The 12,590-nt window shown below is 39.2% G+C and overlaps 1 protein-coding gene across 4 annotated transcripts in view; it reads left to right on the top strand.

Annotated features, from left to right (window-relative positions):
- LOC100926752 (zinc finger protein 420) overlaps window positions 1-3,186 on the top strand; it is a 79,274-nt gene extending 76,088 nt beyond the window's left edge. For all 4 annotated transcript variants that reach the window (XM_031963535.1, XM_031963536.1, XM_031963534.1 and 1 more), the window contains one exon: window positions 366-3,186. In XM_031963535.1, coding sequence (XP_031819395.1) covers window positions 366-2,491 — 2,126 coding nt within the window. In that variant the 3' untranslated portion in view covers window positions 2,492-3,186. The remainder of the gene's footprint in view (window positions 1-365) is intronic.
- The last annotated feature ends 9,404 nt before the right edge of the window (window positions 3,187-12,590 follow it).

The following is a 12,590-nucleotide window of genomic DNA, read 5'->3' as shown; positions in this document are numbered from 1 at the left end:
TGGTGCCTGAGATTGAATTTGAAAGAAATGGATTGAGAAGCCTCAGTTTCCAGATTCCAGTTCTAATCTCCTGCAGGGATTTGGATCAGATTACTCAGCCAGAGCTCATAGCCTGGTTTCTAAATTATGAGAACCTTCACCTTGCCTTTGTCTCAACTTTGTTGTGGGTATCCAATGTCATTGTACTGTGTGTGGAACTCTGTGTTAATTGAATCACTTTACTGGTGTGAGCTAATAGCATTTAAAAATGATGGAATATGTCCATTTCAGTTTGAAAACTTTTTGCCTGGAGAAATGAAAAGTAAATTATTTTAATATCAGCCAGCATTAGAGGCTATATTTATACGCATGTTTATTTCTTTCAGATGCAGACACGTGGTTTGATATGAAGGAGATGAGTGCAAATCTGAAAATGATCTCATGGAAAGACCTTTTTCAATATAGTGAATACAGGGCTGTTCTTGCTAAGCACAAAAGAAACTGCATTGGAGAGGAACACTTTGAATGGAATACACACAAAAAAGCTTTAAGAGAGACTTCCAGTGTTTCTAAAGATACGAATATACATCCTGAAGAGAAAACACCTGAGTGTCATGAATGTAATAAAGCTTTTCTTGTACTCTCTTCCCTTTCAAAGCATCAGAGAATCCATGCTGGAGAGAAAACTTATGAATGTAAGACACATGGAAAGGCTTTTAGAGAGCAATCTACTCCTGCTAAACATGAGAGAATTCACACAGAAAAACAATCTTACATATGTAATCAATGTGGAAAGGATTTCCAATGTTATTCCAACTTGGCTCAACATCAGAGAATCCACACTGGAGAAAAGCCTTATAAATGTAATCAGTGTGGAAAGAGTTTCACATACAACTCTAGACTTGCTGTGCATCAGAGAATCCACACTGGAGAGAAGCCTTATGAATGTAATGAATGTGGAAAGGCTTTCACAAAGCACTTCTCCCTTGAGGTACATCAGAGAATCCACACTGGATTGAAGCCTTATGAATGTAATGAATGTGGAAAGACTTTCACATATCATTCCAGTCTTGCTGTCCATCAGAGAATCCATACTGGAGAAAAACCTTATAAATGTAATCAGTGTGGGAAGACTTTCAGATGCAACTCTAAACTTGCTGTCCATCACAGAATCCACACTGGAGAGAAGCCTTATGAATGTAATGAATGTGGAAATGCTTTCACAAAGCGCTCTTCCCTTGTAGTACATCAGAGAAGCCACACTGGAGAGAAGCCTTATGAATGTAACGAATGTGGAAAGGCTTTCACAGATTGCTCCAGTCTTGCTGTCCATCAGAGAATCCACACTGGAGATAAGCCTTATGAATGTAATGAATGTGGAAAGACTTTCACACACTGCTCCAGTCTTGCTAAACATCAGCGAATCCACACTGGAGAGAAGCCTTATGAATGTAATGAATGTGGAAAGACTTTCACACAGCGTTCCAGTCTTGCTGTCCATCAGAGAATCCACACTGGAGAAAAACCTTATGAATGTAATCAGTGTGGAAAGAGTTTCAGATGTAACTCTAAACTTGCTGTCCATCAGAGAATCCACACTGGAGAAAAACCTTATGAATGTAATCAGTGTGGAAAGAATTTCAGATGTAGTTCAGGTCTTGGAAAACATCAGAGAATTCACACTGGAGAGAAGCCTTATGAATGTAATGACTGTGGTAAGACTTTCACATCTCACTCCAATCTTGCTGTCCATCAAAGAAACCACACTGGAGAGAAGCTTTATAAATGTAATAAATGTGGAAAGACTTTCACATGGAGTAATGGTCTTCGTGAACATCAGAGAATCCATACTGGAGAGAAGCCTTATGAATGTAATGACTGTGGAAAGACTTTCACACAGCGCAGCAATCTTACTTCCCATCAGAGAATCCACACTGGAGAGAAGCCTTACGAATGTAAGAAATGTGGAAAGGCTTTCACATGGCACAGCCATCTTATTTCCCACCAGAGAATCCACACTGGAGAGAAGCCTTATGAATGTAATGACTGTGGAAAGGCTTTCACATGCTGCAGCCATCTTACTTCCCATCAGAGAATCCACACTGGAGAAAAACCTTATGAATGTAATCAGTGTGGAAAGACTTTCACACGATGTTCTAGTCTTGCTCTACATCAGAGAATCCACACTGGAGAGAAGCCTTATGAATGTAATGACTGTGGAAAGGCTTTCACAGATTGCTCCAGTCTTGCTGTCCATCAAAGAATTCACACTGGAGAGAAGCCTTATGAATGTAATGACTGTGGAAAGACATTCACACAGCGCAGTCATCTTGCTTCCCATCAGAGAATCCATACTGGAGAGAAGCCTTATGGAGGTAATGACTATGGAAAGTCTTTCACATGGCACAACAGTCTTGGTAAGCGTGAGAAAATCCCCATTAGACAGAAACCTCATGAATGTGGAAACCTTCAGGCAAAGCTGAAATCTTGCTTAACAGAGAGTGCACGTTAGGGGAAAACTTTTGAGTGTCTGGATTGTGGTAAAGTTTTTAATAGATATTAGTACCTGACTAGACATGGGAGATCCTATGCTAGATGTAAAACCTCATTCATATAATCCATGTGGAAAAACATTCAGGCTCACTTCATCCCTGAATTGCCTCCAGAAAATTCCTAGAAGATTGAAATCATGAACAAAGCTATAAAAATGGAGGACAGAGCTTGTCAGTCAACAGAGATTTTCTGCTTGGCAACAAATCTGCTATGGACTTGGAATGGGAAGGTCTTTAGCCCACGTTCATATGAACTCTGAGTTTGGCATCTCAGGATACTGAGTGGAGAGAAGACTTACAAATGTGCTGAAGGAAGACTTGCTCTTACCTAGAAGATAAGGGTTATTATTAATCACAATATTTACACTGGAAAGACACATTATACAAAATGTATTTGCCGAAAGGCTGGATATCATCCTTTGTGTAGAAATCTTGTTGCAGATGAAACATGTGAATATAATGAATGAGGGAAGATCTTTTACTATATTACAAAACTCATTAGATATTGCAATTTTATATTGTGTATAAAGATCAGAAAATAGATTTTTTTTTTTCTCTGAAATCCCAAGATTGGTGTCCAAAGAAGAGTCTTTATAATGGAAAAAACCAATCGTTTTAATCTCCTTTCTCAATAAAAATGATTGAGATTTTTTTATTTGAATTTAAATGATTTTTATTATTTAATTTTCCTCTTCATTCTCTTTTTTTCCCCCTAAATTCTTTGGCTTTTTAATCTGTGTGATGTCACGTGTTCTATGTTCTAATTTTCTTTTAAAGTATCTGTAAATATGGCTTAGGTCTCCATTTTGACCTTATCTTGCTAAATTGTATCAGGTGTGTTCATTGGGAAGTGAGACCTTTTCAGAAAGCTGATGCCCAAAGGAGTGCCATAGTTTAGGGCTACAGTTCCAGGAAAACTCTCCCCCTTGTACCCTTGCTTAGTCTTGCACAAACCACTTTGCCCCATCAGTAAGCTTTGTAATATCTAGTTACTGTTCTTAAGTGGAGTGGATTCCTATGATACATTGTGATCCCTGATAGAAAGTCTGGGATAGCTGGAGTCCACTGTGTGGTCAAGTTGCTCAGTCCACAGTGTAAAAAATCCTGCTCTGTCTCCTGTCTTTGTCTCCCTTTGCTAGACTGGGCTAGTTAAAGTGATGCCCCATTCCTGCAGAAATGGAATCAACTGCTTTCTGCTCTGACTTTGTGAAACATCTGTGTGAACTATTTTGGGTTGGTCGTCATTGTCCCACACAGCGTTCATATAAATTATACTCTTGTATTTGACAAATGTAAAAAGTAAAGCATTGGGAATAAGAATTTATTTGTTAAAAAGATGTAATATTCATTTTAAAGGAAAATATACCAGATAAACAGGTAAGTTTTCGAACGTTCTAGCTACAGTTTTTCACATCAATTTTACAGAGTCCATCAAAAGAAGAGTTCATTTTCGAAGGGCACATTTACATAATCCTCTAGAAATTATTTTTCAAATGCCAGTGTTTCTAAGAAAATATTTTCCCCTAAATTCCAAAATGAGGAAACTTAGAATGAAAATAATGGCATGAATAATGCTTTTGAAACATGAAAGAAAATTGCCAAATAACATGAATTCAGTTGATTATCTTAAGAATTGTGTCATGTTGCTGCCCATCCAGACCTAGCAGCCAGGCAGCCTGTGAGCTGCTAGACCTTGGTGGGGGAAGGGCTGGAGGACAAGCTGACAGGAAACAGAGGTCAGGTGGAAGATAAGAGCAAACAAAATGTATTCATGGAGGATAAGGATTTATTTATCTTTCACAGAGGCAATAGCGTGTTCTTCCGGAGAACATTGGTCTTATCTCATGGGGCTATTAGGTATGAAATCATCCAGACAATTTCCTCCCTTCCTTAGAATCTCCTAATGGGGGTCCTCAAACTTTTTAAATAGGGGGCCAGTTCACTGTCCCTCAGACTGTTGGAGGGCCGGACTATAGTAAAAACAAAACCTTTGTTTTGTGGGCCTTTAAATAAACTTCATAACTCTGGGTGAGGGGGATAAATGTCCTCAGCTGCTGCATCTGGCCCATGGGCCATGGTCTGAGGACCCCTAGCTAGGACATCCTTTTCCCTAGAGAGAACACAGGGGTGGCGAGCTACCATCCTGGGTTCTCACAGCCATAGAACAGGGAACAAGCTACAGACTTGAGCTGGTTTGTATCCTCTGCCTCCTTGGAGCTGGCCCTCAGCCTCTTCCTGTTCTTCTGTGCTACCTTGAGATAAAAGAAAGGATACTTGAAGCTAATCTAAGGAGTCGTGAGCATGTATTAGAGAACAGGGTAGGAGGAAACATGCCAGGGTAACAAAACATCCAAGGCATAAAATATAACTGAGTTTGATACATTATTAAGAGGATAGTGTTGATTGATCCAGTTCCACAGTTTTTGTCCTATTTGGGTAAGCTGGCCTTTTCACCCTTTTCTACAGGAATCCTCCTCCATGCAGAGATATGTCTCTTCAGCAAAATGAATTTGATCTCCAATGTCTGCATGAGCCCCAGTGCGGCTAAATTACTCAAAATATAACCTCATGATTGCTGCTGGAGCAACCTGAACAGCAATCAACTGAGTCTGTTATAAAAATTCTGTCATGCAGAACACTGCCTGCCTGCAGTCAATACTGCCCATGGGAATGCTATGAAGCAGCCTATGACAGGATTACAAAAGGCACTAGTTAAAGTTAAAAAAAAAGGGCAGGATGTATCTGATTTGCTAAATGCATACCCTGTTATTGAAGAATTTGATTTTTCAGGTCAACAAAGGAGAAGATACACTCCTTTTGATCTGGAAAAAAATTAAGGATTTGAAAAAGGGTTGCATTCTTTATGGGGCTACATCATCTTATGTTAAGATGTTACTAGAGAATTTGGCTTATGAAATTCTAACCCCTAATGATTGGAAATCCATAGCAAGGACATGTTTAGAACCTGGACAAAATTTGATGTGGCTTTCAGAGTTTCATGAATTATATAGGATTCAAGCCCAATGAAATGGGCAAACAGGAGTTAATGTACGAATCACTTTTGACCAATTAGCAGGTGAAGGTCATTATGCAGAGAATTCAACACAGATTAATTATCCCATAACAGCTTATGAATAAATTGCTACTGCTGCCACCAAACCTTGGGGTTCCCTCCCAGGGAAAAATCGAGGGGAAGACTTCACAAAAATAGAGCAAAGTCCCAATGGACCCTTTGTGGATTTTGTGGGACTTCTGCAGACAGCTGTCACAAGAACCACTGGAGAAAATGCAACTACAGGAATAATGATCATACAACTGGCTAAAGAAAATGCTAATGAGGTTTGTAGACAAATTATATGGGGACTACACAAAGATGCTCCTTTAGAGACAATCATAAGATGCTGTGCCACAGTGGACATCAGTGCTTATTATACTCAGACTATGATGAACAGGGGAAGACAGGGTCCCTCTTGGCAAGGACTTCTAGAGAAAATCGTCGATGTTTTCAGTGTGGAAAAATAGGACATCTGAGAGCCCAATGTAGCTATAGAGATAGAGTGAGAAGACAGGGTGAGAGAAGACCCAGAACTCTGTGTCCAAAATGCAACTGAGGTTTCCACTGGGTCTCAGAATGTAGACTGACCCAGGGAAATGAGAGGCAGGGTCCAGCCCCAAGATATAATACATAAGACAGGTGGGGCATGATGTCAGCTGAGTTCACACCCAGAGAGTCTTTAGAAATTCAGGACTCTGATGTGATCCATCAGCCAAAAAGCAATCAAATAGCAGCAAAGGATTACAACTGGGGAGAATACAGGCTTTTTAAACCAACAGTGCAGTGTCCAGTGTAAGCAGCTCCAATGCAATTGCCAGCTAATGAAGAGAGATTTAGAAAGTAAACAGAAGGGACTAGATAGGTTAACTGCCTGGGAAAGAGGGTTTGCTTGTATTCCTACAGATGGAGAAGGAAACAGATAGGTGGCAATGAGCACCTGGAGAGAGACAGAAAAAGAAAAACTCAAAACAAAGGAGAAGATCTAAAAAACATCTGACACTAAAAAAGCATGACTGATAATGAGACTGTTGCAAGACTTGAAAACCAGCAAGAATCATTGGATTCCTTGAGATGAAAAATTGTTGATGAGACTATTGCAGGACTTCAAAGCCTGCAGGAATTATTGGATTCCTGGTACATGAACTAATGGACAATAGATTCCTTTTGTACTATTTCTAGGACTTATTATGGACATGTAAAATTCCTCATGTTGATTCATGTTATTTGTTACATCACTACTAGCCTGTGTTATATTGCTATGTCCTTATGTAATTTATATAATTATGTGTAATGCCTCCCATATTGATGGGCTTATGTATACCTGTGTTAAGAGTGAGCCCCTTCAGAAACCTGCTAATCTGATTTGATTTCCCAATTCTTCTAGTGTTTTCATCTCCTTTCATAAGATGTTAGGGAGGGTGTGATTACTTCCTTTTTGGGGGTTCTCACCTCTTTGAGAAGTCAGGGAGGTCATGACCACTTCTGTTCTAAATCAAAAGAAAGTGGGAGGTGTTAGAATTCTTACAAGGTGCTAAGTCACAATTGATAGAGACTATAATTATCTAATTTAGCATGGTATTTAACAGTTCTCTAGTTCACTAATGAACTTAGTACTTATTAGAGTTCACACCTTTAAGTTTCACACCTTTAAGAGAGCATATATAAAGTAGGAGCCTCAACCAGGATGGACTCCGAGAGATTCACAAGTTAGGATTCAGTCTGCTCATCATATCTTATAGCCCAATAATATTCCAATACCATCATATGCTAAAATTTGTCCAGAAAGATTCCAATTGATGAGCATACTCTCAACTTCCAATTCTTTTCCACTACAAAAAGAGCTGTTGCAGATAGTTCTGTACATTTAGATCCTTTTCCTTTTCTGTCATTTTGAGATTCAGACTTAGAAATGGTTTTACTCCATCAAAGGGTATGCACACTTGTATAGCCCTTTGCACAAAGTTCCATGGAAATGTACTTGAGTGGGACCATTATCCTTTTCACGTAGAGACAGCTAGATGAGGTCCCTCATTACTTCTGGACACACAACTTGAGATATATACCTAAGGAACTTAATATTTTCAGCCACAAGGGCTCATGGAAAATTAAGTGAAAATTTAAGCACCCAGAAGTTCATCAGTATTGTTCCTCAATATGGCATGCTTGCCATTCTAGACAATGGACAATGCTCTTTAGCTTTCCCAGTCACCAATGGAATGAAACAAGGCTGTGTACTTGCTCCTAGGCTTTTCAGACTGAAGTTTTCAAACCCCTCTAAGGAGGATAAACATAGCATCAAAGTCAGCTACCACACTGATGGTAATTTTTCTACTTGAAAAGGCTACAAGTCAAAACTAAAGGTAGTATTGGTGTCTGATTTTTTTGTTTGCAGATGATCGTGCCCTCAGTGCAGCCTCTGAAGCTAAGATGCAACAAAGGATTGATCAATTCTCTGCTGCTCCTGCTAATTTTGCCCCAACAATTAACATAAAAAAACCCCAGGTCCTCCATCAGCCAGCACCACCCCAGCCATCTGTGGAACCTTGGTTACAGCAAGTGGAGAAGTTCTGAATGCTGTGGATGAATTCACTTATGTTGGCATTATACTTTCCGGGAAAGTCACAATGATAATGAGGTTGACACATGGATTTCCAGAAACAGGTTGTGAGACTTCAAAGGAAAGTGGAGAAGAGGAAAAGTATTAGACTGACTACCAAACAGAAGAGCCCTTGTCCTAACTTCATGGTTGTATACCTGGGAAACTTAGATAGTCTACCAGTGCCATGCTGAGAAACTGAATTGTTTCCATATAAATTTTCTTTGAAAGATTTTGAAGATTTCCTGGCAAGATAAAGTACCAAACACTAAGATTCTTTCTTGAACTAAATTAGCACACACTCAAACTCTATTGCACAGAGCAGAACTCTACCGGGTTGACCACACTGTTTGAATGCCAAATGTTTGCTTGCCAGGAAGACTCACACGGGGCAAGTGATCTGGTTACAAGGTGGTTAGAAAAAGTAATACAAAGACATCTTCAAGATCTCTCTGAAGAATTGTAAAGGGCTGAAACTCTGACCAGATGTACTTGGACAACCCAGTACTTAGGGCTAATTACTATTGGGCAATACTCTATTAGCATAAGCTTGGAAAATGGCCCTTCCCACTATTCTGTGCTAGCTCAATAATTGATGTATACAGAGAATTGTAGGAGGGACTAAGGAATGGATAAGAGTAGCCAGAGTCACTTCTGGGTGGGAGACAATGAGGACAGGTCATGGAGATTCTGCTTCCATCCAATTTACTCCTACCTTTATAGACCAAGAATAAAGACCAAGGACTTTTGCTTATCCTGACTCCAGCTGATTCTAAGGTATCCAGGGTGCTAACTCAGTCTTCCCAAAGAACTTTAGAATTGATTGTATGACATGGGAGATACGGGCACAGGACCGCCCATCATGGTGTACCCTTCTTAGGGAAAGTGCTGTGCTCTATGAGCAAAGCAGAAGTGAATTAGCTCAGAAGAAATCTGAGATAAGCGGAGTTAGAGAAGCTACCCCATATCTTATTGGCATCTATTTGTACCCGACCAGTGGCAGAGCCTTCTGAGCTCATATTGGTATGATCAGCTACAAATGGATATATGAACTTGACTCTAACATAGTGATGTTATTTTGGTCCTCTTTGAAAACAAGATAATAACCAACCTAAAATACACTGTCTCAGAGGAGACACTCATGACTATTCCAGTTCCCGATCCTAGTAGGCTATGGGGTGAGATGGGGGAAAGGTTCTCTTCAGAACTCTTCAGAAGGAGTTTAATAACTCTCTCCTACCCTTCTCACAAGTACAAGGATTGAGATGTTTGCCTTGACTTCTCAAGGGCCCTTATCTTTTCTAATTATTCTCCTAGGTCAAGGGAGACTTCTTCCTGGAATCCCATCTGGCTTTGTTTTTCTGGCACTCCTTCTTTAGGCTCTCCAAATTCTCCTTAAAGCAGTATCTGCAGTTAGAAATATCTGTGGTTGTTTTTAAACATGCTGTACAGTATATCTCTGAGGGTCTTGAAAACATCATAGAATCCCATATCTGAGATGTGAAAATTTGTGCCACTCTAAGTCCCAAATACATTGTAACAGGAGACCCATCCAGAGGCTGGATAATTTGGTGTCCATTCAGCAATCAGTTCCAGTTGCCCCTCTTTAAACAAATATGGCTCAAAGTCTCTGGGAGCAGTGGGGGTGATCTCATCTTCTGAAAATATTTTCTGCTGAGAATGGGCATAGATTTGAGTTACTTGCAGGGTCCCATCTTTTTATGGATGGGTGACAAGTTGTGAATCTATCTGGTCCTGATGCTTTTTTCTTAGGAACTCATTTATGTCTTGTTCAATTTCTTTTATTCTAATATACCTATATTTAGACATTGTATTTCCTCTTCTACTAATCTAGGTAATTTACAGTTTTGTAAATATTCTTTCCATTTCACTTAAATGGTTAAATTTATTGGCATAAAATTTGGCAAAATATTCCTTATGATTGCTTTGATTTCATCATAGTGATTTATGTACCCTTTTCATTTTTGATTCTAGTGATTTGCTTTTCTTCTCTAAATTTTAAAAATCAAATTATATGATTGATTTATTTCATTTTTTTATAATTACACTTTGTGAGGTTCGCTCCATCTTATTGTTACTGTTGTCCTTCTCAGCCTTTCTTTTTATCCTGTGTCTGTTACCCTATCTCTCCCCCTTGCTCCCCTAGGAGTTCCTCCCTTCTCCCCCACCCTATCTAAAACTCCTGCTGCTATCTTTCCCCCAGTTTTCTACTTCCCACTCTCAGAGGCAAAGTCAGATTCATTCCATCTTCCACCTTTGTGCTGGCTGGAGGCTGAAGAAAGCAGAGGCAGAAGCAAACGACAAGCTGCAAGAGCTCTTGGAATCAAGGAAGGAGAAAATAAACGTTTGGATTTTATCAGCTGGCTGTATTTGGAGTGATCATTACTCTGAACCTAAACTAAGGCTGCCTCCAGAAAACCATCCATGAGAAACCTTCTCACAGAGAACCATCATATATTATACAAAAGAAGAGAACACTACAGAAAGTGGTCTAGTTTTCTGCCACTGACAGGTATTAGGCTGGCTTGGATTCTGAATCTAAAATCTCACTGTGCTCCTCGGATCAGAGCACCCAAATTGCTGTTTGTGTTGAATGCATTTCTTGCTGAATACCCAGTTTAGGTTCCAGCATCTTCTCCTCCCCCTGGAAAGCCTGGAAAGTCCCCACTTTGGACCTGCCTCATTTCTGGGATGTTGGTGGGAAGCCCAACCTCAGAATCTTGGGAGACCATTCTGAGCCATTCTGACCCTAACAGGAACACTTCACTCTTCCTTATACCATTGTGGACATTTTTTCCTTGAAACAAATTTAGAAGCTTTGGAAAAATGGGATTGCCATGTTTGACCTTTGCCTTGTGTATCATAGAGACTAGATTTGTTTGAAGTTTTCAGACCAGATCTGTTGCTTAATCAGGATGTGCTGGTCACACTGATCCCAGAGCCCTTTGGGGGTCAGGGAGGGTGATCCAGACGATGAGACAAGGGATTTTCTGAGATCTACCTTTTCAGCAACCTGTGGGCTGCATTTGGAAACTGTTTCACAAGCTGAGCATTAAGCTGTTGTCTTGTGCCTGATTTTGAATTCTACTAATGTAAAATTTCCTAAAGATTCTGTTTTTTCTATTTCAGCTCTTGCCTCTACCAGATCAAAATTTTAGTTAATTTTCTAAATCTACAATCATATCACATTCTCAGGATCATTTTTTAGATTAGCATTTTTATACTGTGGTTTCCCCAAATGCCAATATAAGATTAGAAATATAAAAATAATATAAATAAGGTTTTCATTTTATTTATTTTTATTCCAATTTCTTTCATGTTTTATTTGACAGGCCATGAAGTTTTCACAATAATTTTCAGACACAAGGCTGGAAGAAATCTTAAGAGGCCACTCAAACTATTTGATTTCCCCTAGATAGAATGATGCTAAGAACTATCTCATCCTTATGAGAATGTACCCCATTTTAAAAATAAGTTATATAAAAAGTGATCCTACAATTTCCTCCAGTTATATATCCTACTGCTTAACAATTTTCAGTCAAACTATGAAAGAGATGAGCGTAGAGACCTGGAAGGAAATGACCTACTACACACACTTGCCAAAGATTTTTGGGATTCAAAGACATAATTGATTCTATATGTATGTTGGGAAGTAGAGTGAAGGGATAATCGATAACTACAAGGGTTCAAGCAAGAGGAGGGTTCATAGATGGGAAAAATGTGACATCAGGGGAAGCCTAGAAAAAAAGACAAAAAGGGTCTTAAACCTGTACCAAGATAATTTGAAAACCCTCAAATGTTATAATTGAAAATTATTTCAGATGCACCCTGTGTTTTCCTCATGTAACAGAAAAATACATTTGTTCCCTTTTCTCTACTCACATAGCCACTATTCTAGTACAAACACTCATCAATTTTGCCTCAGATTTCTCCCTTCTCTAATCCATCTTCCACACACCTGTCAAAAAGATTTCCCTAAAATACAAATATGACCATGTTTCTCCCTCACTCAATAAACTCTGTGGCTCCCTATTACTTTATGATTCAAATACAAATTTCTGTTTAACACTTAAAGCTCTTTACAACTTAGTTTTAGGTTACCTTTCTGACTTTATTATATATTATTCTCCTCCACACACCACTATCCAGTCAAATCAGTTTTCTTCCTATTCCTCATAGGAAACTCAAATTTCCTGCCTGTCTTTTTGCATGTAGCATCCCATTCATGGCTGGAATACCCTCGGTTTTCGCTTCTGTCTTTTCAAATTATAAGTTTTTTCATTTTAAAACAGGAAGAAAAATTGCCAGTGAAACGACATCAATGCATTTCTGAATTCTCTTCCATAGAAAAATCACTTGATCCTTCTGACCATTTGACCCTGTGGAC

This window comes from Sarcophilus harrisii, chromosome 3 (genome assembly GCF_902635505.1).
Source record: "Sarcophilus harrisii chromosome 3, mSarHar1.11, whole genome shotgun sequence".
NCBI lineage: Eukaryota > Metazoa > Chordata > Mammalia > Dasyuromorphia > Dasyuridae > Sarcophilus > Sarcophilus harrisii.
This window is presented reverse-complemented; position numbering and strand designations above follow the sequence as displayed.